Here is a 24,702-nt window from a genome sequence, read left to right as displayed (position 1 = left end):
AGACAGACCAGGGATCCAAAACAGTTTAACACTACTTGAATAGGCAGTTCACCCTGAAAATATCTCATCTGGGCTGCGGCTCATCTGATTCTGGAGAAGAGAACAGATACCCACTGGCCAAAGCAGCGTGCCAGGCCCAGAGAAGAGAACAGATACCCACTGGCCAAAGCAGCGTGCAGGGCCCAAGGATTCCTGCATGGCATCTGCAAACGCTAAGTGGAAGCCCTAAAACACAGGATCAATATGTTAAAACAAACCAACCAACCTGTGCAAACAGCCAGCAACGATAACTCGCGATTTCCCCTCTACCACCTAGTGCTGCTTTACCAGTGTTATTCCTTAAATTCTTTCTTTCCCCTTTTTTTCAGTGGGGATGGGGGCAGTGAGAAGCAGGGAGAGAAAGAAGGAAGGCTGGAGGGAGAAGAAATAACAGAAAAAGTGTAATTCCATCAGCTCAGGTTTGAGGGTTTGTTTCCACTTTTAGTTTAAACAAGTCAAACTTTAGTTATTAAAATAAAAGCCTGCTAATATTTTATGAAGTTATACCAACATTTCCTTGTCTTTACTGACTGCATCTCCTCCCACTGCATCCTTGAGCCTCATGAACGTTTTCTAGCACACTGAACTGGTGGCTGGTATCACGCAGTGCATGTAGTGTCCTCTAATCATCCTCTGCTGCCGATCCATGACCTTGCAATTTACAGCACATTACTCATCTGTAAATGAATGGCTCAGCATTTTGTGTAATTGGATTTCATCCACAAGGCGATCCAAGCATCTTCAGGAGGAGCACCACCTCCCCCATTCGTGCCATTGTTAATGTTATGAATCTTGCTTTTACACAAAGGCTACCTCAGCAACATCTGTATCATCTTTGTGATCCACTGTGGGGAGACTCTTGTTCCACAGGCCAGTTGATGCAAAGCAGCTCACAAACACAACATCCTTGCTAGCTCCTTGTCAAGCAGACATCTCGCGCAGCCACACTGCCTAGCATCTGCAGCAGTCCTGGGAGAGGGATCTTTCTCAACAGGTCTTTGCATATACACTCCCAGAGGTCTCCAACAGACCACATTCTGCACCATGGCTGCTCCCACAGGGCACCTTCATGTAGGCCAGGCTACATTTTTTTAATCTGAGTAGCCCTGCAGGACAAAGCCAGTTTGCCAAACCCCTGTAGAGAGCAGTGCTTCCATTTCCAGCCTGCCAGCCCTGCATCCGGGTTAACTAGCACACTGCCACAAGCCTTCCACTAGATACCTACATTCAGGCAGGTGAAGTTTTGGGGTTGATTCATCAACTGCATTGACCTTAACATCACTAGCTCCTGTATGCTCTCCACGTTGCAGAAGTGGGGTTCACCTCCTGCTAGATCTCTGCAGCTTCTTCCCCAGGGTCCCTGCTCTGAGAATATGATGGCAAAAGGCAAAAGCCAGCTCTGCTTGGAGCCACCTCAGCTCTGTAGCTTCATTAGCTGGAGTTTCACAGGGCAAGAAAACACTGATATGACTCCCCAGCCTGAAAGCAGCACACACGCGTTCTCCCAGCACCACACCTAGGCTGCTGTACTCTGCCAGGACTGAGCTGCTTGTGAATGGAGCTCACATACACCTTTATCAATGGTGTGGTTAATTTGCAACCAGATCATCCACCCCAGGGCAACTGAGGATTAAATGTACAGCAAATAAAACAGATACTGCTAAAACTAAACATTAACTTACTGCTGCTTGACTATCTTGTTTTTAAGCCCCCCATATCCCTCATTAAGTAAGGAAAGAAGATGGTGCTAACACCCAGGTGTTACTGACAACGTAAAGCACCATTTCAGTTTCAAACAGTATAACAGCATACACACAACATAAAACATTACCTCCACAAACTAGGAAGACTTTCAGAAATTTGGTATTCTTTTTGATCATTTATTGCTGGCTTCCTTACTTACTGATCACCCCTTTCCAAACGAGGGCTGTATTCATATTCCTGTTTTAACTGGGTTGGTTCAGATTGCTTTGCTCCTGAAGTCCCTCCTGGATCATCTGCTTTAACTCAGTTTCCAAAGAGATCTCAAAGGAGAATACATAACTAAGCTCCATTGGTATGAGCTGCAAGGTGAAGCAGCACTGACTGCGTAACACACTTCTGTCTTCAAAGGTTTGTAAACACACAGTCCTTTCTTCTTGTTAAAAGCAGCCTCTGTAGGGCAAACTAACCCAATCATATGATACCATAGGCTTCATAATACACTGACCAACCGTCAATACACAAACTACCATACATCATACACCATATGGCACGTTCAAATAGTGCACAGAAGCATGCAACTGGTTATTTAAACACAGGCTCTTGCTGCACTTCTCAGTTTCTCCACAGCATTAATTGCTTTGTAAACATGTAATTATAATGCAAAGGCTAAGAAGATGGGCACGCGTGATGTTTTCATTGCATGCTAATCAGATATAAGCAGTAGATAACAAAACAAAGGTATCGGAAGGTAGTATTTTAAAAGCTTTTAAACTATACCACCACACTGGCCAAGCAGTGGTACCCATTTTCAAACTACAGCTTGTTGGACAACAATTACCTCAACACCACTGCAATTACTGAGGCTATCTTCATAGTTTGATCAGAAATAGCAGTGTGCTGTGCAGCCGAGTATTATTTGACAGGTTTTGCAACTATTAAAATGACCCAGAGAAATAATCAAAAATTCACAAGGGACCAATTCCTCATATTCAAACTGAAAGGACTGTCAAAATATCTGAACAGATTAAAGGACCATTATTAAATCAATGGTATCAACCCAGTAACCTACATTAGCAGACTGCAACCCTTTACAAGCCATTGCTCATTTATAATAGCACCTTTATTGCTGCTTCATGAACCCTGGAATTGGTTCATGGGCCCCTTATGTTCCTCTCTCTCCCTCACACTGTACCCAACCTTAATTAAAAAAGAGGGAAAATTGTTAGACACAACTGTCTTCACACCACAACTGCAAGCAACAAAATGAGAAGTCCAGCTAGGCTATGATTTTTAGCCATGGTCAGCCAAAAGTCAGGCAGGTGGTCTGCGTTGGTGTTCCCAACATTAAATTCCCCCAGAAGTTCACAGGTTCACAAGGAGCATTGCAGGAATGAGATAACCCCAAGCGTAGGCAGAGTTGGGCTTAGAACAGCAGAGCAAGCAGTTGTTTGTATACACTACATTAATTGGTAACTAACCCAATTTGGCCAGCACGTGCAGATCTATAGCAGAAAGGGCAATTCAGGAGTAAAATGAGCTGCAGTGTGAGCAAAGACAGTTTATTAGCTGTGACCATGGAACTAGCCAGACAAGCAAGTGGGATTTCTGGCAGCACCACTTACTCTGGGATCAAGGTATTATTTCAGCTATTGACAGATTATTCAGTGAGGCATCCAAACAAAAGTCTGTTTCAAATAAAGTCTGACATTATGGAAGGACACATGCTGCCAGGCACTCCCAGGCAGAACTGCAATTACAGGCATTGCCTCCTTCACAGCTGGCACTCACAATCTATAATCATAATAAAAACTAGGACATTAAAAGAACAAGCATCCTGTATAGATCCGAAGGAAACGAATACAATAAAAATAGCTCTAAACTAGTTCCAGTGACCTGTGGACCACAAAACTCTCCAGCAGAAAGACCTGCACCTTCCTCCATAGCAAAATAAGTCTGTGCCAGGCTGGTACCTTCAGTAAAAGAGGCATAACTTTGAAAATCAACCCCTCAGCCAGTTTGTCCAAACCTTGTGCAGCTGGTCAGTCAGCAACTCATTGACTTGGTTCATCCCTTTAGTACCTGATAAACCTGTAGTAAATATACGAGAAATATTTTGACCATGTAATACTAATCTGACCTTTCCCAAGGTGACTGTTGATGCCACCTCACAGAGTACCATAAAAGCTTTAAACAGGAAAAACACTTTTAGCAAGTTAACTCCTCCACTGCTGATAACATTCTCTACTTTCTCTTAGGGCTGAGAACCTTGGCGAAATTTTCACACAGGTGTCAAACTAGAATGCAGGACTGTTCTTAAGACAGAGAGATCTTCATGCCAGAGCATTCTCCACAATTGCTCCTGCTGGCCGGGGAGGGAAGGCACACAGACAGAGCAGGAGGGGTTGGGTGAGATGAGCTGCCAATTATGCAGATGCCCACAGCTGCAAAGAGAGTAGCAACTCAGCCCCAGGACCGCCTTCAATCCCTGTTCACCGATATGGACATGAACACTGGAGAACTCAGAGGAAACCAAAGTTTATGTTCAACACAGTAGTGAAACATCATCTGAACAGCTTGTACAAATCATAAATGACTTAAGAGGAGGAAAAGGAATTAAGTTTCCAAAACAGGATTAGACGCTAATGTGAAACTCCAAGATGCATTGACGAGCACAGGCAAAAGCCTTCGCTGCTCCTGATACAATCTAGCTCTTGTGAAGCTTTGCCTTCCCAGAATTTGGATGTGTGAGGAGGAGGTCAAGAATGACCCAATGAGGAGCTGCTCTCCAGAATCTTCCCTGGTGCTGCACTAAGGCACAGTTTCTCCAAAACTTAAAATGTGTCCAGGATCTTGAGAAATCCTGTGCCTCCAGCATACTTCAGGGAAAATGGAACATTTTCAATGCCAGACCCTTTCCTGCTGCAGCTGAGCAGGACATGAGCAGGGCACTAGCCCTTAGCAGTCACCTGCCACTGTGCTCGGTACATCCCGCTCTGCCCCATGGACCTCCTCACCCCAAGAGCTGCTTCTGCTGCCATCTCTGCTGTCACCTCTCTGAAAGCAGTCTTGTTTATAGTATTTTCTGTGTGAAGTTTTGGAGGACACACAAGAAGGCAATTTACTATCAGAAAACAAACATTCAAAATTCTAATCCTATCTAAGCCTGCGCCCCCAATAATGTCAAATAGTTTAAGGATTCCCTAAATGGAAATGCAACTAACAAGGCTCAAAGGTCATCTCAAAGGAAAACCATATGCAACAAAAAATGGCCTGTTGATTCCACACACATTATTCCAGACTGCCTTGACTCCATTTAGGGCAAAGACAAAAACACAAGAAAAATGAAGTAGCTGGTCAAAGGGAATTTAAGGAGGTTTTTAACAATTCTTTTCAGTATCAGGAAAAAGGATTTAAAAACACCTCAGCTGTGGCTACTTAGCCAGCAGCACTAGACCTCTTGAACCTCTGAACACATCTCTGATGGCAGGCTTGACCCCATCTCATCCTGGGTAAAGTCACACAAAATACTCCTCTTGGGCTGCAGCAGAGTCCACGCTGACTGTGTGGCACCTCTTGGAGTTTTTCCACAAGACGACGACAGACTGGAGTTGCAAGCTGCAGCCTCAAAGCACTTTGGATAACATGAAATCTGAAGTTTTTCCTGATTATTTTCTCGTTTTCCTGACTGTAGGCAGTCAGGATAGTCACCGATCAGCAAGGTAACTGGAGGGAAATGAGACACAGCTATTGTGATACAGTAAATAAGGAAACTGTGCCTTTATAAACATACCTCACCCGTGTCTTATTCCTGTATGCACTGACACTTTGAATGTTACTGCCACAACAGAGACCACATCAAGCTTTAAACTGTTTCCCTATTAAAATCGCTACTTTGATGCCAAGTAATTATATCTTACATAATACGGCCTCTATCCAAACTAACAAAAGCTTTCTGAAGAAATCAACATGCCTTAGAGTTGCTTTAAGTAAACTTAAACTCTAAGCCATACCAATCTCTCAGCTGTTTCAGATATGTGTTATGCCTTCATACCTTATTAAAAAAAAACAAGTAAAATCATCTGCCAGCTGGTTCTTTGCACTAGGAACTACAACCATCATATGTGGCCATAACATGACTTTGAAAATTACGTACAGATGGGCCTATACTTTTAGTATTTTTAAGTTCTCTTGATAGCCTGCATTTACTATAGATAAAAAGCAAATCACAATCATTTCACAAATATCCTTCCCTTGAATTACTCAAAAAAGTACCTTAGAGTCAACATCAATTCAGCATGAGACTAGTGACATGCTTAAGCACACACAAGGCAAACAGAAATCAAACTACTAAGGAAAATGGAATTACATCCTGCCAGACTAACAACTTGTCTGTTTGCAGAAAGATTGACTGTATAAAATATATGCTGGTTTTTTTTTTTTTTCACAAGGAAAACACTAACTCTAACACACAGTCTTCAGTGGCTGTGCAGTTCCCTGTCTGCTGACTACTTTCAGTACAGGACTACTTCCAGTACAGTATTGGTAAGAAAACAGCTTACATGTTACCACTTCTGCTGGTTAAAGAAAGAATTAAGAACACAGGACAACACCATAACCAAAAATAGTTCTGTCACTGTGACTGCAGGTTGCATACATCTTGCATCTCAGGCAATGACAACATTATATAAACATTCAACGGTCATTTTTAGTCCTCCTACCTAAGGATTACAATCTGAGAGAGAGAGGCTGAAAGTTTTCTAGAGCATATAAAATTTAGGTTCAGTTAAGTGTTTTCTGCCCTGAACAGAGCCTCAGTAAAATAAACAAATTTCCATGAAATTTATGGATGCACCAACAATAACTCTTGTTGGCCAACAAGGAAAGATTAAAAAAGAGAAATGCCAGCAACCTATTCCTGAAGTCAAAACTAAATTCCTGTTCAAAATAAAATATAACAGTAGAGCTGCTCAGAATTTGGATCTTTTGAATAAAAAATAATTCGCATCTTGAATGTTGCTAAAATTTTCACAGTAATCAATTCTCCCTTATCAGTCACTTCTCAAGGATCTTTTAAACGTCGGTTACTGTCTCACTAAACCTAAAAAGCTCCAGTCTTCATCCAGGACACTATTAAAGAAATCTCTCAGATGAACCCAGTTACTTTTTCACCTTCATAAAGGTTATTACAAGAATATTCAAAAAATTCAGTCTGGCAGGCTGATAGATCACTTTATCCCGTAGAGTCTCACAGAAGATATTCGGTGTTATATGCAATGCCAGTTCATAGGTCTTGAAAAGACAAACTTTAGAATAATGCTATAGTTGTCATCATGTCAATTCAGAAGGATATTTCACTCCTTATCCTAAGTATGTGCATCGCATTATCTGAAGCAAGAAGCAATGGTACTTCCGACGTTTAGTGAAGTTCTGAAAAAATATCATTCCACATTCTCACATGGATGGCAAATATGTTAGAAAAGTTTCTGTAAAAAGGAGATTTCAGTACTGAAGCTCTTGCTCCAGTAAAAGTTTGAGACAGGAGACAGCATAAGAAAGCGTTATGGCAGATAAAAGCAATTCTAACTCTTCAGAGTAACACTTCACTACATGGCAGCAATGATTTTCTCAGTCTCCACCTGCCAAAATAAATTTACTGCCATTTAAGGTTGTTAAAATTTTTCCCCGATTAATCATTACTTCACTGCAACATCTGTCCAAGATGACTGTTTTGCTAAAGCTGGTTAGCCCACTGCAGTACGTTATGCAACCGCAGGCCATGCCGACGCTCTGGCGTAACATTAGTCTGTGCCAGCCACAAAGGGAAGAGCAGCAAAAGGAGTGGGAGCTTTCAAGGGTGGAGTGTATCTAATAATCACAGCGCTGAAAAGCACCATCCCTCCCCGTGACACAACCAACCTGAATCCAGTGAAGATGGACCACCACTGAGCAGACAGGATCCTGCTAAAAACATTTCCCTATCCAAAGAGTTATTCCCATTTTGACAGAAGGAATTTAAGTTGAGAAGAATGAACCCATTTAGGTTTTCTACAGGTCACCCTGTTGTTGAAGCCCTGAGGGAGCACTAAAGCATTGATAACAATCTCCTTTTAGGAAGTAGTATCTATAAATATTAGGAAATAATTCTGTAAATTATGGAACCCCAGAAGAAGCATCCTAACAAGGCTAATTTCATCCTGGAAATATATAGTTCACACTTTTATTTAGGCCCTAGTGTTTAGCTTCACCCATTTAATCCGTAAGTAGAGACAACTGCTTCCCACTTAACCTTCTCATTAATTTCAAAGGCAGTTCTTTAAACACCTGTCTGATACACATACAGCAAAGACGACTGCTCCTGGCTCCAAACAAACTGTTTATAAAGGATGAGACAGGCCAGAGTACAAAGATGTTAGCAACAAAATGCTGGGGAATGGAAGAGAATGGGAAAGAATGTCCTGAGTAGACAAAAATATTGCAACTACAAATCTTCTTAACTACTTCTATTCCAGTTACGGGTTCAAGTTCATCACACCGGTATTTGAGAACTGCCACACAAGACAACTGCAGACGCTGCTATTGGTGATAAACGTTCTGGCAGGAAGGTCTTGCTTTGGATAAAGCACTAGGAACTTTTACCTTCCTTCTGGATGTTTCAGTAGATGATGCTCTCAGAAGAGATCACAATGCTAGTGGCTAGGGTACTGTTTTCTGTACCTGATCAGACCAGTTGCTTACTCTCTGGGGAATCTCCACAGCACAGTTTCCAGATTAAGAGTGTTTTCCCCCAGTTCTCTCGTGCCCCATCCCATAAGCTCAGAGATCTGCACATCTCCTGAGAAATGCAACTACACGGCAGTTCACCAATACAAAACCAGGTCCTTGCTGCAGCTGTAGTTTTGCAACAGCGAAACTATCATTGAAATGAAGATTACCCAGGGACTATCTAGGAAATTAAAAACTGGGACTGGTGTGGCTCACACTCATTAACCACCAATAGTCCCACAGGCTCCTGCATGCAGAAGTCTGAGGTCTACAGAAACCAGCCAAGAGGTAGAGTCAATGGCAGGAATAACACGTTACTGCTTTCTGAAAGATGACCTTGGGCAATTTCCACTCCCAGTTGTAAAATCAAGGCAGATAGGAGGGCAGGCTAGCAGCAAAAACATTAATGGAGACACATTCCAACTTCACCTGGGGTTTTTGTTTGTCTTTAGGTGGACAAATGGGGGAAGAAAAAGCAAGCTCACAGATAAAGGCTACCAGTTAAAGTTCAGTGACTACTGGACAAAATATTAAGCAGCCTAAATAATACACATTGTAACCGCATGTCCTATTTTTGCTATAGGTGGATCTGGCAAATAATGAGTCATCTTTGGAGGAAATCCCAAACTGCTCTCCTAGCACAGTCATATCTGTAGATAGAAAAGAAGGAACTAAGTCCATAACAAAAAAAAGCCACCTCCACATTAACACTGGTGTTGGCCAAATTTGTCAGGGAATTGCTGGCTGGACAATTTTAAAGCAAATGTTGATTAAGATCACAGGATGGTTATATTTGGAATAAGAGAAACAATCTCATATACTATCTTCACAAGCATGATCTAATAAATAAGTTTTCATGAGATCCCAAAATACATTTGGTAAGAAAGCAAGTCAAACCAAGACAAGTAGATGCTATCTACTTAATAAGAAGGTGATTTATTATTACTATTTCAACTTCATCTCTATGATGTAATTCAAGGCAAATCTAGCAAGAATCCAAGCCATATGAAGAATAGCTAGTTACACTATGCAAATGTGAAATGCAAAAGCAAAAGAGTGACAAACACTGCAGTGGGATCCAGAAGCACCAGAAAATTATTAATAGCATGCATACTTACAGAACATACAGCTAAGCAAAGATTTTGCACCAGGGTAACATGAGTGATGCTTCTGTGGCTTCCAGAGGGTCAAGTGCTGGCTCAACAGCCAGGCCCTTAAGAACATTTCTGAAGACTGACATGTAAGGTAACTATGCTAGAAAGAAAAAATTAACACAAATATGCTCAGAAAAGAGAGTTTCCATTGACACCTTCTACGAGCTCTCTGATGGGGCAGGCAGGAGCAGGGGGGGTCAGTGAGCAGGTGGTGGGAATTGAGTGCTGAGGAAGGAGGTCTGCCACCCCAAGTAAGCAGGAGTCCCAGGACCCCCAGCATCACCTTGTGCCACTAGTTCCCACCCTGGAAGGCTCTTGGGGATCCTGAGCAGAGAAGCAAAAGATCCTTTTTCCAGCCAAATCAGTTCCCAGGCATTAGAACCCGCACCTGAAAGCACCTAATGGCAGGGACACCTGCACTGAAAGCCCTCGGTTCTTGCATCACATTAAAAGTTCCTGTGAAAGTGAATTCTGACATGACCTGCTCCACAAAATCCTTCTGTTGCTGATACCTTCTCTGTATTGACACAAACTTTCTGTGAGACTGAAAACTACTCCACTCTTCCACTCTGAGTGAAAGATGTAATTTCAAAGGCAAAATGCAAAAACTGTATGGCAGGACAAGTTAATACCAGACAACCCAAGAGGTCGGTGGCAGTGACAGCAGCACTGAGCAGGGAGGTAAACACAAGGCAAGATTACAGACTGAGAAATATATTCACTGCTGGCACCTGTGATTTATTCCATGGGTCTCATGATAACTATTGTTTTTCTTAAAATACATCCTGCTAAAGTAAATGAATACAACCATCTTCACCTTTATTAAGAGAGGTTTTTAGCTTTCATCACTGTGAAGAAAAGTTTGAAAGCAACCACAGCACATCCCAAAGGCTTAAATGTCAGAAAGCAAAAAACAAAATCAGTGAATGGTTGAATTTGTCAGTGCTGCTCACTCACCACTTACACACAGTGAGTGTCCTAACTGACAGATGGAAAGTTTGTACATGATGTGGGATAGGATGTTTTTTCATGTTATTTCCTCCCCACATCAAAAAAAAGGGGGACTACTCGGCACTCAGCACTGGAGTGTACAAAGAATACCAAAACCCAGGTCAAAACTACAAAGGAATTGCTGTCTTCAGTGATAGGAATTTTTAGTTTGCAAAATATCCATTGCACTCTATTACTCAGAGAATGATAAAATGAGAGTATCAAAGGGTCCTACTATTCATGTGGACACCCAGTGATGACCAGATGGGTGGGCACAATTGTGCAATTTTCCTGCATGCTGTTACACAGCAAATTACTTGGGATCTGGCCATAAGTGCTATCAGCTTCTACATCAAATGCCTCATTAAGATAAACAGAGGCTGCTCATTTATCTTAAACTGTTTTGGCCTAAGACAAGCCAATACATTTACATACGAAAGGTTAGAGGGTTGGGGTTTTTTCCTCCCCCTGAAAGCTTTCCGGATTGGTTATGGGGCTTACCATGCTAATCAAGACAGTCGAGAATTTGGCACTTAAGGTGAAAAATACTTTGGCGCTGCACAAACAATGTGAAAGTGGTGTGGGAATTACTACTAGCACAAGATTTCTGATACATAACTCATGTACAGGTATGGAGGAGCCTTCAAAAAGGCAGCAAAAGTGTCTTGATAAAAATAACCCACAATACTGATCCTGACTACTTAAATGTTTGAGCTCTCCAAAGTCTTCCCACATCCCTAGTACAACATAAACCAGACCTACTTACCAAGCCAGTCTTTCTGTAAAAGTTTGTTAATTTGTTCCATCCTGCAATTTATTTTGGTTTAATAGTGTACATTAGTAAATGTAACCCTAGCAAATTTTTCCTTTAATTTAGTCAAGGCACTACAAAATGTCTTCAAAATTCACAACGTTTACTGTATTTAACTTATGTTAAATTTTTCTAGGTACGAGGACAATACAGGAAAGGCAGAAGGTTAAAATGTCGTACCAGATGGATTTTAACATTTTAAAAGATTATGACCCAATTCAACAGCTTCCATGATTCAACTACAATGTTTGCTACACAATACATTTTTACTGCTCCCAAGCTAGTTTGTACAATAAAACAAGTCAAATTCCTCTGATGTGTCTGTCTGTACAGGGCCTACTCACCAACTTTAGTAAACAGCATCTTAGCAAAGAAGCCGAATTGCCAGTGACGAATCAACTATGGAAAAAACTCCCAGGAGGAGACCAAGATCAACTACAGAGTTTTCTCCCCAAATTCAATAGCAACAAATCTGGGCTGGCTTCTGAAGTTAATCATGGCCTATAGTGTGTGATCAGAGCCCCAAAACAATGTCATCACCTCAGAGGAGTCATGGGAACACGAAGATCTATCTGCTCTAAGGCAGCTGCTTCAACTGTTCCTTCATACAGCGAGCAGCAGGTGCCACCTTGGCTCCTCGATGAGAGGATCAAAGATCCAGAAACCAAACAGAAAAGCAGCGAAAAAATAATCAGGCATTCTTCAAGTAAATGAAAATGTTGAGATTTACATTGCTCCTTGTTTCCTGCAGGATGGGGGATGATACACGTAGCATCTTTTAAAAGACGAGTGTCCACCATCACGCTTTCCTGGCTTTCATACCTCTACCTCCCAGCTGGAAGTCTAGCACGCCCCTGCTCCTCCAGGCAGGAGCACTCAGCATCCAAACCCCACAACACCCACTGCTTCAGGCATTTGGGGTGACTGACTGGCACCAGCCACTCCTCCACTACCTTCAGGAATGGAGTGACAGTACCTAAAAAGAAAGAAGGCAGCCAAAATGTTTTGGTTAAAACAAACTCATTTTGACAATAAGCAGCCCTCCTTTAAGTCTCCAAAAATGTAAGCCCTTAATGGAAAACATATTTTCTATCAACTAATCAGAAAAATTTAAGCAAAATATTCCCAATTATTTCAAAATTGTTCAACTTGCCTTCAGTTTCCTATCAAGTCTGCCTTGTATAGTTTTATACGAGGTTTAAAAAGGTTTACACATATCTACTTTTTCTTGGCGTTTCCTCAAAGGGCTTTAAGTTCAGTATAACTAATAAAGACTCAGAGAATTAGCTGCCAGAGACTGGAGATGTCTAGCTCAGGAATGTCTGCATCCTTGAAAGCCAGGATGCAGTACGGCCCAAAAAACAAGTTAAGAACAAACAAAGACAAGATTTCTATTGTTTGTTTTGCTAGAGACATAAATGCTACATTTAATAGGAAAAAAAAGGGGAAACAAATATACTCCTTTTTATATACCGATGCCTGCAGGCATATACAAACATTGTTAGTGTTCTCTTCACCTAAAAGAGGTCAGTACATAAACCACATGAAGCAAAGTTACTTTCTGACTGTGACACAGACGAAACTCAAAAAAGGAAACACTTTATTGTCAAGAAGCATTGTCCACAAAGTTATACATCTAACCCTCAGTCTTATTTTAGAAAGTCTCCCTGGTAATTTGCCGTGCTTTTGAAAAGCAAGTAATATGTTTTGAATTATAAGAGGTTACAGGGACATTTTTGTGGTAAATTTGGACTTTCATTTGAAAAAAAAAAACCCTCAGTGCTACAGAAATCGTTTCGGAAATAACATTTTTTTGTCATTGCTAAGCACTTTTCAACAAAGTTTAATAGCTACTGTTCCAAGGAGCTGTTTACATCCAGCTTTAAAGAATACGGGGGTACTTATGTCCCTCCAAGCAAAAGGAAAAGCAGCACGGCATTTTTCTGATATTTTGAGAAGCAAACAAAACAGAGTATATTCTCCACAGTATGCAGGGGCAACAATTTTTCTAAGCAAATTCACTTAAAGACTCCTGGTGCTCAGGGTATGGTATTCTGGGATTTTTTCTGGAGGCCTAAACTGTACCTACAGCTCTTTGAGTCTTCTTTCATTCATTCCCGTGGTCTTTACACCCAGGATCAAGAAGGAACAAAACACCAAATAAGCTGGTCTTAAGTGGAAGGCACTATTTCTAGCCTTGGAAGTTTATAAATTCCATATACAGTTGCTTTATAAACAGTGCATGGGAAGAGAGGCCTTCAAACAATGGTAGCTGGATTTTTCCTTTGAAGGTGAAACTTACTTTATCATTCATTCTTGTAAAAAAATAACCTATTTAGTTGAAGTTTAGCAATATGAATAAAAGCAAAAGTTTTACTGTAAACATCTAAAAGATGTCTAGCTACATGAAAGCTTCATTGTGCTCTTGATAACCATGATGTAAAGGCTTTTACAATCACCAGAGTTTTTGCAGGCTGACACGCCAGATTTTACCACCTCAATATACCGTAGAAGAGCTCTCCCGAAAGAAAGCCATGCTGTTCATACAGTGGGAAAAGAGAATTTTCTGTTTTAGTTTGTTTTTCTTTGCTATTCACCATGAGACAGCCTTTGCTGCCATCCAGTAAGCTGTTAAAATATGGGTTCTCATTACTCTTTGGCTGTTCTGCTTCCTGGACAGAATGATGTAGAAAATTGCTCAAGCCCCCTTTAGTTTCCCCACTGTGAGTTTGTCCTGGGCACCATAAATAAAACCCAGTACAATGATGAAGGTGCTAACCAGTCTGATGTTTATAATGGAAGCCAGATATTAAAAGGGAACCTTTTCAGAAAGTTTCAGCTGGTGCCCCAAAGTCTAATTCATTTGAGGGGTAGCAATGTACATCTGCTCTACATCAGGACAAGACTGAAAACCTTTTCATCAGGAGCCCCATAAGAAGACTTATTCAAAGGTCATCAGAAGTCCCGATGAAACACCACTGAAGTTGGCTTGATCTGTGTAAAGCATGCAAGATCGCATGTGTACAGGGGCAAGCACAAAAATACAAACTTGAAACATTATGTTTGGAGATGGAGTTAGACACACTACCCTAAACTAAACACTCACCTCTTGCAGCATATCATATACCACATATTGCACAGAGCCCTGCCACAAATCTCTGATTTTTCTTTCCCAGGAAGATGTAGTGAGCCTTCAGGCTTCCCAAATTAAGTTACATCAACCTTAAATGGGAACAGATCATGACACTACAAGCAAATTATTCTCTACCTGAACAACCTCAGATAGGATAGCATCAGGCCAGGCTCTGTCCAGGCCCAAGAGAAAATGAACTCCAACGGGCACAGATCCAGTATGGAACCAGGAAACTACCTGAACAGATCAACACGATAATCAGCGGTTACAGCATACCAAACCTCCTACCATGACAAAGTTTGTGTAGGCTTCATAAATTAGACATTTAAGGAGGAGGCAGTGTCTTTGTTGAAATTTATAAGGCGTTTCTTCCATGCCAAAAGGAGCAACGGAGGGAAAAGTACACGAATGCTCATCAGCAAGTTCTCAGACAGACATGTTAACAGATCAGTGCTGTGGGAGAAACTGATAAACATTGGAAGGAGATAAGCTGTGTTTCTGAGGTCGAACAGGAAAGAGGCAAAGAGATAGGTGAAGCAGATAAAACAGAAAGCAAAACAATCTCTATAGATAACTTGGAACAAGCATATGTGGGAAATGGGGGTTTGCCAAGGCATAAGACAAGGAGTGAGCACAAAAATCAGTGTGAAGTTGACTCTAGGCAAGAGCTTCAGCTCTGTGTATAGCTCAGGCTTGGGTCTGATATACTATAGGGGAAATAACAAGATTTGACTTTGAATGCAAAGGCCTAGAAAGGACCGAGTCAGATGGTGCAGGCAGAACAAGTGAATTGCTGTCCAGAAGAGCTCACTCACTCCAGTGCAAAGGAACTCCAGCTGACTCACTGGGCAATGCTGAAAAGATCAGCGCCAAGATCAGAGAAGACATTTCCACCATTGGGAGAGCTGAAGGCAGCTCATGAACGGACATTTCAGCAACGGGGAAAGTTGGGCAGAGGTGTCCATATGTATAAAGAAGGTACTGAAAACAAGAGGAGAGAGAGGAGTCACCAGGGACAACCAAGAGGATACTACAATTATAAAAATATAGGAAGTCAGCAAGAGGAGAAAGGGTCAGGTGGGACAACACTTTTTGGAGGGACAGTGAGAGCCAAGAGCTGACACCCTGGAGTACAGCAAGAAACATCAAACGATGAGAATGACATCATGGCAGGTAAGTGGCTGTCTAGAGACCACATAACTGGTTTAATGCCATATTTTCACCCAACGGTCCATTTTTCTGGAAAGAATGCTCTGGATCAGACCAGCCCAACAGTCGCACACTAACTGTTCTCTGAAGTTTCACGTATCTCAAGGCTGGCAGGTCAAAGCAGGCAAATGGCAGCAACAGAGCAGGCTGCTGCCAACTTCTACATCAAAAAGAGATGGCTACTGACATCAACCAGAAACCGTTTGCTGCAAAATGCTTCAACAGACAGGTAAATAGGACAGAACGCAACAGCAGTGACACACAAATATTCCAACACTGTTCAAGGAGAAAATATAAAGTCTGCACAGAAAAATGCTCTGAAATTAGGGGGGGGGGCAGAATGGAAAGTACCATCACCATCAAGAGTTAAAGCAAGAACAGACTTGTTATGCCCCAGCACTAGTCACACTTCTACTGATGAGCCTGAGAAGAAGTAGAGCACTGCAAGACCATCTATGATGACAGGGGTGGGTCCTCTGTCTTATCATTAACGACTGTTTTATTTAAAAGGTCTTTACATGATATCCCCCTCCTCCTACCTCAGCTTCTCATCCCTGGGACCTGACAGTATGTTATCTGCTGTCTATCTAAACCACTACTCACAAACAGAACCGGTCCACTGTCAGCTTGCAGCAGCTGGGCCCCACGCAGACCAGGTGAGAAGAACACTAGCTGTAACAAATCCCACAAACGAGAAAAACCTCATTCCTAGCAAAAGATAGAGGTTATCTGAGGAACAGTTTAATGGTTTAGATTTGAGGAAAGTAAGTCTTTTTTCAACGGGTTAAATCTATCCAATGCCGCTTTTTCACTCCCAAAGACAGAACAGCCTCACACCCAAGCTGTTCTCTTTAGCATTTGAAAGCACCACAATGAAAACTTACTTCCCCTCCTGGTCTGTTTAACAGAGACAGAAACATCAGTACATGATAGCAGTAGTGTGAGCTGAGATCTCATCGGATCTAACCGAAAAGCCCTGAAACAAACAGAAATCTTCTTCTAGAAATTTTATTTCTGCTTCTGAGAACTGGAAATGAGCATTTGCTACAAAGGGGCACACAGCTCCCTTATTTAACTAACACTTAGAGGCAAACCTGTGTTCACACATATGCTTTCTTTTTCCCCCCTCAGAATTTCTTCATTCCATAAAAAGATGCAATCATGACCCAGGGACTGAGAAATAAGAGTGATGATGTAACAGTCAAATATCTGAAGGAGAAATGTTCAGGTAGTGTAAAAGCTTGCCCAGCCCGAAAGGAATGCAAGGGATCGTTGGAACAGCAGATCAGTAAAACCATCTAAAGAGGTAGAATTTTGAAGAGAAGTCAATACAAAGGACTCTTGACTAAAGGAGACCACAAGACTCATTGGAAATATTAGCTAATATTTACTGTAAAAATTTGGCAGATCTTAAAGTCAACATTTAGCTAGTGAAATTCAGAAGGTGATGATAAATTACTTCAGTTAAGATGATGCAGTTTATAGAAGCCATCTTGAACGTGTGGTAGTCAAAAACAAGAACAGGATTCTACTTTACAGTATCACGAACAGATGCACCGCCTGCTCTGAGGATCTCCAGGACCCATATTACTTCCGCAGAATCTACAAAATAATTGCAGAGAAGAGGCAAGGATGAAAGCAAAAAGGCTGCTGGGGAATTCCTAAATTACCAGCTGACTTTTTGTAGATATACTTTGTGTAAATAGCAGAAAAAAAAAATTTATTAAAAAAAGATGAAATAAAGAGCATCTCCCATTGAGCTAATTCACAGTAGTTCTAGTTACAAAACTGATTCAGTAGGGCTTTTTCTTCACACCTGACGCTATATGACAGGAATGCCCCTCCCCAGCTTGCTGCTAGCTAGTTACCTACAATTAAATTTTGTTATCTGTGCTCTGACAAGTACCATAAACGCAGCTTGGCGTCAGCTGGCAAGCCAGGATCAGCAGGTCTGGTGCACAGCATTACCAGCGTAAGAATTTAAAACTGTAAGGTACCCTGAAAGACTAATCTCATTCATAAATCTGACCTCGTCTATTATTCAACACCCATGTGTTAACATTATTAAACGCTACCTCACCCACACAGCTATAAAAAGACTACTGTAAACTTTCACTCTGAGAAAAGAAGGTATTCATAAGTCAGGGGAGGACAGATGTGTAAAAGAAGATTCAGTGAAACTATAAAAATTCAGAACATATGGAGGCAAAACAAATTCCACACAGGACATCATCTCATTCAATGCTTTGTTCATCCAAAAGCTGCCAGGAAACACTGAGCCCACCTGTAGCAGTTATTGGTTTCTGTAAACTGAACGTTAAGTCCCCGCAGAAATCGGAAAGCTGGCCTTGATCCTCCCTTTTGCTACCTGTCTAGTTAGGATTTGTTTTTTAAGTGAGATCGATAGCCTCTTCCACCTACGAAGATCAAGCTGGACCCAGTCCAAGCTTGTAAGTCAAATTTTGCTGGACTAAGGGGAATTTTCATTCCATTCATTCCAAATTCTGACACGACAGCTCTCTGCAAGCTGAGCAATTCTGAAGAAGCCAAGAAGAGCTGACAAGATTTAACTGCTGACCATCCAAGCAGCAGTGAGGAGTGTCCTGCAGCATCTGTGGTGACAGGCACCCCTCTCCGGGAAGAAAGCAGACTCTTCCCAGCAGCTTTTTAATTCAACACCACATGAACAATTCAAATATTCATATCTATTTAAAATGAGGAAATTAAAATGGCTTAAAGGCATGAAAAAGCTTGTTCATTAAGCATGAAAATTTCATTACCAAAAGCACGAATGAAACCAAGCACTCACACAATATTTCCTCTGCTAGGATTAAAGATACTTTACTACCTAGCATGAAGCCAAACCTCTCCCACCACAACTTCAACCAAAAATATGAATGTTTAAGATGGTGCTTGAAAGATAAGAAAGCCAGTGTAAAAACCCCAATACAGTATAGACAGCACCCCTTTGCTCCAACACTAAGTAAGATTAAGTCAATGGAAGAGCAGAAAGGGTGCTATACAGATGAAGAATCAAATGCTATCAATGATCCATATCCCTACTGAGAAAAAATTGTTCCTAATGTATTTATGGGGACTCTGATCCACTGAAGACGGGAACAAAACAAAGTGTTTGGTCAACCCCAGAACTTGTGGATGTTTTGCCAGACCTGTTGAGGACAGATAAAAGGAAAACAACCCAGTCTCCAGATCTAGAGGATACTAAATGGCAGAACAAGAGTTTGGCCCTTCAGAACTGTGGGGTGAGTGAACATCTGTGTACTTACAAAAAAAATGCCCTTTTATATCACCTACTGAAAGGGGCTGCTAACAACTGCATTATAGCTTCTTTTCAGGTCACTCAGGCAATTATGAAGTCTATACATTTTCGGCACCATCTTCAGCTTCTTGTATCCAAAACTGGCTTTGCAGGAGCGTGCTGTAAACCTAAGAGGCTAACAGCTATTCACACCAGTCACCCAAAACACAGACCAGATCATTGTTAAGACTGACAGATACTATGGACTCAACCCACCACATCATCTGGAAGAAAAAGATGTCTTTTTTTTGAGACGTCCGAAAGGTATAGCCTACACACAACTGTCTCAAGAAAATCCCTTCAAAATATCCCTCTTCAGCATCTGAAGCCCAATTCCCTGTTTCAGTTTGCTACAACCTTTTTATAGGACTACAGCCTACGCCTCACCCTTGCCTGCACAGCAAACACTTGCCTGCACAGCAAACACTTAGAGAAAATTCTCAGAGGAGAACCAGATTTTCTTTACAGATTCTTGATACCAAAAATATTATTAATAATAACAAATATTATCTATCTTTCAAAAGTATCTGCAATAAATACAAATTTAGTACTGTTGCCTTAATTTAAGATAGCTTTGAAAATGCTGGGGTTTGCACTGTAAGAAATAGTTGAGAAAGAGTAGAAGAAACACTTTTCCATATTTTTAACTAAATGCAGAACTGTTTTTATTAAGTGTTGCTTTAGGAGGTCAGAAATCACAACGTGTGGAGGAAGACAACTGCAAGGACTATTAAACTGTAGCTCTTCGCACCACTTCCTCAAACTCAGGCAGGCTGGGATGACCAGGTACTATCTGAGCAGCAAGTACAGCCTTCCACATCGGGTTTCATGCTGGAACTAGTTAAAAAAAAAAAAAAAAAAGAGGAAAACAATCCAAAATTCATTTTATGATCATTACACCTTACCAGGTGCCTTCACCGTCTTCCTTTCATGCATCCTTGAATTCTTTAATAACCGCAACAAAGATCTATTATGTTCCCAGGAGGTGATTTGCACAATGCTTACGACAAATGAGCAACTCGCTAGAAATCAGGAAAAGATGAGTCAAGTAGCACCTGCTCACAAATTAGACATGAGAACAGAAAGACCTTGAGCACACAGCTCATATGGGGCTACCCCAAAGGCTACCATGCTGCTGCGTTATATAATTGTCTACTTTTTTTTCCCCTGCATTTCATTGTGGCTTTCCACTTACAGCCCTCAGCTGCGATTCAGAGGTGTTCAGTTTACCCATCAAGCACCCACATCATCTCACCACCCGGCACAGAGGGACGTCTTACTCTCCTGCAAAGCATTTGAGACCTTGTGAGGAGTAGCTAGTCTGAAGTTACTCCTGAAATAATCACTAAGACTGCAGAACAGATAATTCAAGAAATCAAGCTACCTCTTTGCATGCCATAGATACCATTTTTAAAGCTCTGAGTTTTGATTTGTTTATCAAGATAAATGCTAGTTGTACAGGATAGTACTATGAGTGGTCTTTGCAGGATAACACAAAAAAAATCACACATAACCAGAATATTTTACACTTCTGAAAAATAACCTTCTTGTCCTCTTCCTCACAAGGAAGTAACTTAAAACTTATAACTTTCATCACTTGAAATTCGCATTACAGTGTGATGCAAAATGAGGTGATGTACAGTTTTGTGTTTCTCTTACTCAAAAGTTCACGTCACAAGTTTCATCTATGCCACAATTTCTGCAAAACATTAGCAACTTCTGCGAGACCCCTGCTCCCTTTCCACAAGCACCGTCTCGCTCCACCTGCTGTGGAATTGTCACAGTCACCACAAGTCAAAACCCTCCACTGAAATGAAAGTGTTTTAACAAGTTCAGAGCAGGACGTTCTCCCTTAGATTACAGGCAGGTAACACTCAGACTACAGCTAAATACTAGCCCTTGAATGCCAGTGCGAGGACCCAAGAACCAGTTGATATTGAAAAGATTCCCTGTTTTAAGAAGCCTTTCAATTAATCTTACATCCTCGGATAGGAATTGAAATGCCAACTACTACTGCAGTAATCAACCTGCCCATAAAGGTCAACAGAGAACTGATTAAAGGGAATGCCAGACTATATGCTCAAGTGCAAACTGCTCAAATATGGCTGTTTATAATAATTCATACTTAGGACCACTTCAGGACAATTCTCTGTTAAAGCTTTGGAGGTTTTCTATAAAAAAACAAAGCTAGCTACTGAGTGCACACTAATTGTTCCAATAGTCCTGCTTTTTTTTTTTAAATTATTCTTATGACTAAGAATCACAACAGACTGGTATGAAGCCCACTCAGAACTAAAGAATTCAAGGACCAGATGACTTTTTTTTACCATTAATGTGTAACACGCAGTGACTGCTTGAGGGTCCACATGAAATGGCCAGTTTATTAAGTAGTTGTAAGACATGGCCATGAAAAAATACTAACACTATGATATCCTCACTGAATCACTACACGAACCTACAAACAACAGGGCACAAAGCGTAGGGATTGGGAAATGAGTAGAAAATTCACATTGCATCCATACACCTACCCAGGCAGGTACTCACATCAACAAACAAATCAGCCACACTAATCCAGCCCACGTCAATACCACTAAATTCTAATATTAAAGTAATGAAAAGTGCAACTTCACCATTTCTCTTTTTCCCACTAGAGACATCCTTGGGGAAATATCCTTGCATGCACCGAAACTGGTATGATTTCAATTCCACCCACATCTGGGCTCACTTGGGAACTAAATCCAGCACAACCCGTCTTGGGTCAGCCAGTGACCCAGAACAAAAATAGCTCTGGCAGAAAGCTGGATTTATGGAATAGGGTGGAGCCCATCCAAGTGTAAACTGAACAAACCCGGCACTTGAAGTTAATGATGAAGAAGCAACAATTTCTCCGTTCTGTTCTGTGCATGACAAGCACAAAGGTGACTTGTGCCATCTATGCAACGTGACAAAACACAACGTGACATAATCAACCCTCGAACAGGTCAGAATCCTGGGTGTAATTTGGGTCTGACACAATTTAAAATGTGTCGTCAGCAGCAAGAGTTAATTACCGTCTCCAAAGCAGTAAAAATAAGAGAAGCAAATGTTGCTTGAGAACTGTAATAACACCAGCAGTGCAGCTGGGTCAGCATGCCAGGGCCACAGCTCTACCAGCAGCGTCAAACAGGGCTTAGCAGAGCTTAGCGATTTTACCGAAAAGCCACACTTTTGGTAAATTCAGATTAGCTTTCCCTAATGTCCCAGTGCAGACAAGCCTGAAGTCAGGAGATGATAGCACCGAGGGTACAAAAATTAACAGTATGAAATTTTTTTAACACAAGATTATTCTGCCCATGGCAGACACAAGACAACCTTGAAGTGCAAGCAGAACTGTGCCTGCAAACTCCAGGTTACGGCCAAAGTAATGCACGCATTCTCATGCAAAAGAAACCAGAATTTGAATTGGTGTCACAAGGAAAAGCCTGATTTTGAGTACCAGTGACCAAGGTATTGGAGTTAAAGGGACACTTGATGCTGTATTAGACACAGCAGGGATGTCCAGACAACATCCTTAGGCACAATCGGCATGCAACAGGACAGAAGAAAAAACATAAAAATAATCAAACTACATATCAATTGTAAGGATCCAGAATTGCTAGCTTGTTCTACTCATCCTCTTTCATACAAAATTAGCAAAGTCTACCAGTGCAAGGCACCTCTCAATTAATTAATTTGATTCCTAAACGCAACCAACATGCTATGTTGATTTTTAAGTTATCTAAGAATCCATTTCCAATTCTAGCACACATTAACCAAAGAATAAAACCCCCAAGAACAAACTATTACATGCAAGCTTCCTGCTAATTACAATTACTTTGTCTGTAAGCCCTTTGTAATATAATTAGTGTGTCACGGCATGCACAAATGAGAAACAAATTTAAGCTTTTAGAGGCACTGCAAAATTTATTTAAATCTGACATTTCCTCAGGTTCAAAGCTCAACTGTTCACATTATGTCTTTCTTAGTATTTAAACACAAATGCCCTCTCTACCCAAATAGAAATCCAAAATATAAAAGAAAAAATAGTATCAAATACGCTGGTTGTTATTGTATCTCACACTCCCAGGATCTGAGCCCTGACCTTGCAGCACCACAGAAGACAGGTACACCCGTGTAGCCAGTTGTGTAGCACAAAGGTTCCCAGGCACTCAGCAGCTGATGCAGCCAGACCTCAAAATCTACAGATTTCATCCAGAGGAGACATCACAATTGCCCAAAAGAGGTTAGTTTTCTCCTTCCTCAGTAGTTTTATGCCAGTTGAGGAAGCTTAGCCCACCTCTTTTCCCTTGATTATTGCCAGAGCCTCTCTCAGGTGCATCCAACAACTGCACAGGCCTGCCAAGTTATTGATTTCAACCATCTCCAGAATGCAAGTGGCAGGAGAGGAACAGTCAGTAAAGCCCAAGCAAAACTGGGGGGCAGGGGGGAGTGACAGCCAATAAGTCACATTTTTATCCCAAAGGCCTCCCTTTGGTAATTATCAAATCCTTGCACAAGCAGGGGCATAAGAGTTTATCAGGAAGAGCTCACATGAATCTTTTATAATGGAAAGTGAAAGACAGCCGCAGACTTAGGGTCCCCACCGGCTGTCCTCTCTATCAGTGCTGCTCAGGATTTAGTTGTACTTCACAGAAGAGACAGGAGTGAAAATGCAGATCTTCCCGAAGCCCATTGCGTCTAGAAGGGAAATAAAACCATAAAGATCACGAAACGTTAATGCAGCGAGTCTGCACCGGCGAACAGCTGTAACGCTCCTATGGGGCTGGAGCAACCTTGGACTTGGTGACTTTTATTGCTGGGTTTTTTTTCCGTGTCAACTTTGCACGCATGTCAGCATAAGCGAGATACCTGTTAGAGGGGAGGCGTACAAGGTGGAGACTGAAGCAGATGAGGTCTGATGAGCCAGAGAAGAGAGAGGTTTTCCAAAGGGGCGACAGAAAGCCCCCACGGACCCAAAGGCAGGGCTTTGGTGCTCCCTGCCTGCACCCTAGGCACCCTCATACTCACTTGGCTCTCCCAAGTATCCCCATTTCATAGAAAATTCCCCAATTCTGTGATGGGTTTGCTCCTCTGTGGAGCTCGGTCTCCTCACAGCGGCAAGGGCCAAGGCAGGGCAGGCTGAGGGGCTGCTGCCCGCGACACCTCTCTCAGCGCGGGGCCGGTTCAGCTCACTAAACCGGCACAGCACAGCCCCCTCCCCACTCCCGGTAGCCAAACTGAGGCGGGGGGGGGGGGGGTGGAGAAGCGGGAGGACGAGGCCTCGCAACCCCTCACACACCCTAAAGCGGCGGGGGGGGGGGGGGGGGGCGGTGGAGGTGTTGGTTCTACCGCCTTTCCCGCTCCACACACCGGCCCGTTCCCCGCCGCCCCCCCCCCCACCCAGCGCTCACCGCAGACGGAGGTTAGCCATGAACTCGGGCATGGTGACGGCGTCCATCAACACGAAGTCCGCTTTGCCGAACTCTAAGCTCTCCTGCTCCGCCATGGCGGCGACGGTGACGGTTGGGCTCGCGCTGCCCCGCCGCTCCCCCGGGGGGGGGGG

General features: G+C 42.0%; 1 protein-coding gene across 1 annotated transcript in view; it reads right to left on the bottom strand.

Annotated features, from left to right (window-relative positions):
• The window catches only part of MYO1D (myosin ID), a 162,772-nt gene extending 138,070 nt beyond the window's left edge, over positions 1–24,702 (bottom strand). Inside the window, exon 1 of the mRNA XM_052785020.1 lies at positions 24,551–24,702. Within this exon, the coding sequence (XP_052640980.1) occupies positions 24,551–24,645 (95 nt within the window). The 5' untranslated portion in view covers positions 24,646–24,702. The remainder of the gene's footprint in view (positions 1–24,550) is intronic.

The sequence above is a fragment of the Harpia harpyja genome, chromosome 4 (genome assembly GCF_026419915.1).
Source record: "Harpia harpyja isolate bHarHar1 chromosome 4, bHarHar1 primary haplotype, whole genome shotgun sequence".
NCBI lineage: Eukaryota > Metazoa > Chordata > Aves > Accipitriformes > Accipitridae > Harpia > Harpia harpyja.
Note: the sequence above shows the minus strand (reverse complement) of the source record. Positions and strands in the feature narration are given on the sequence as shown.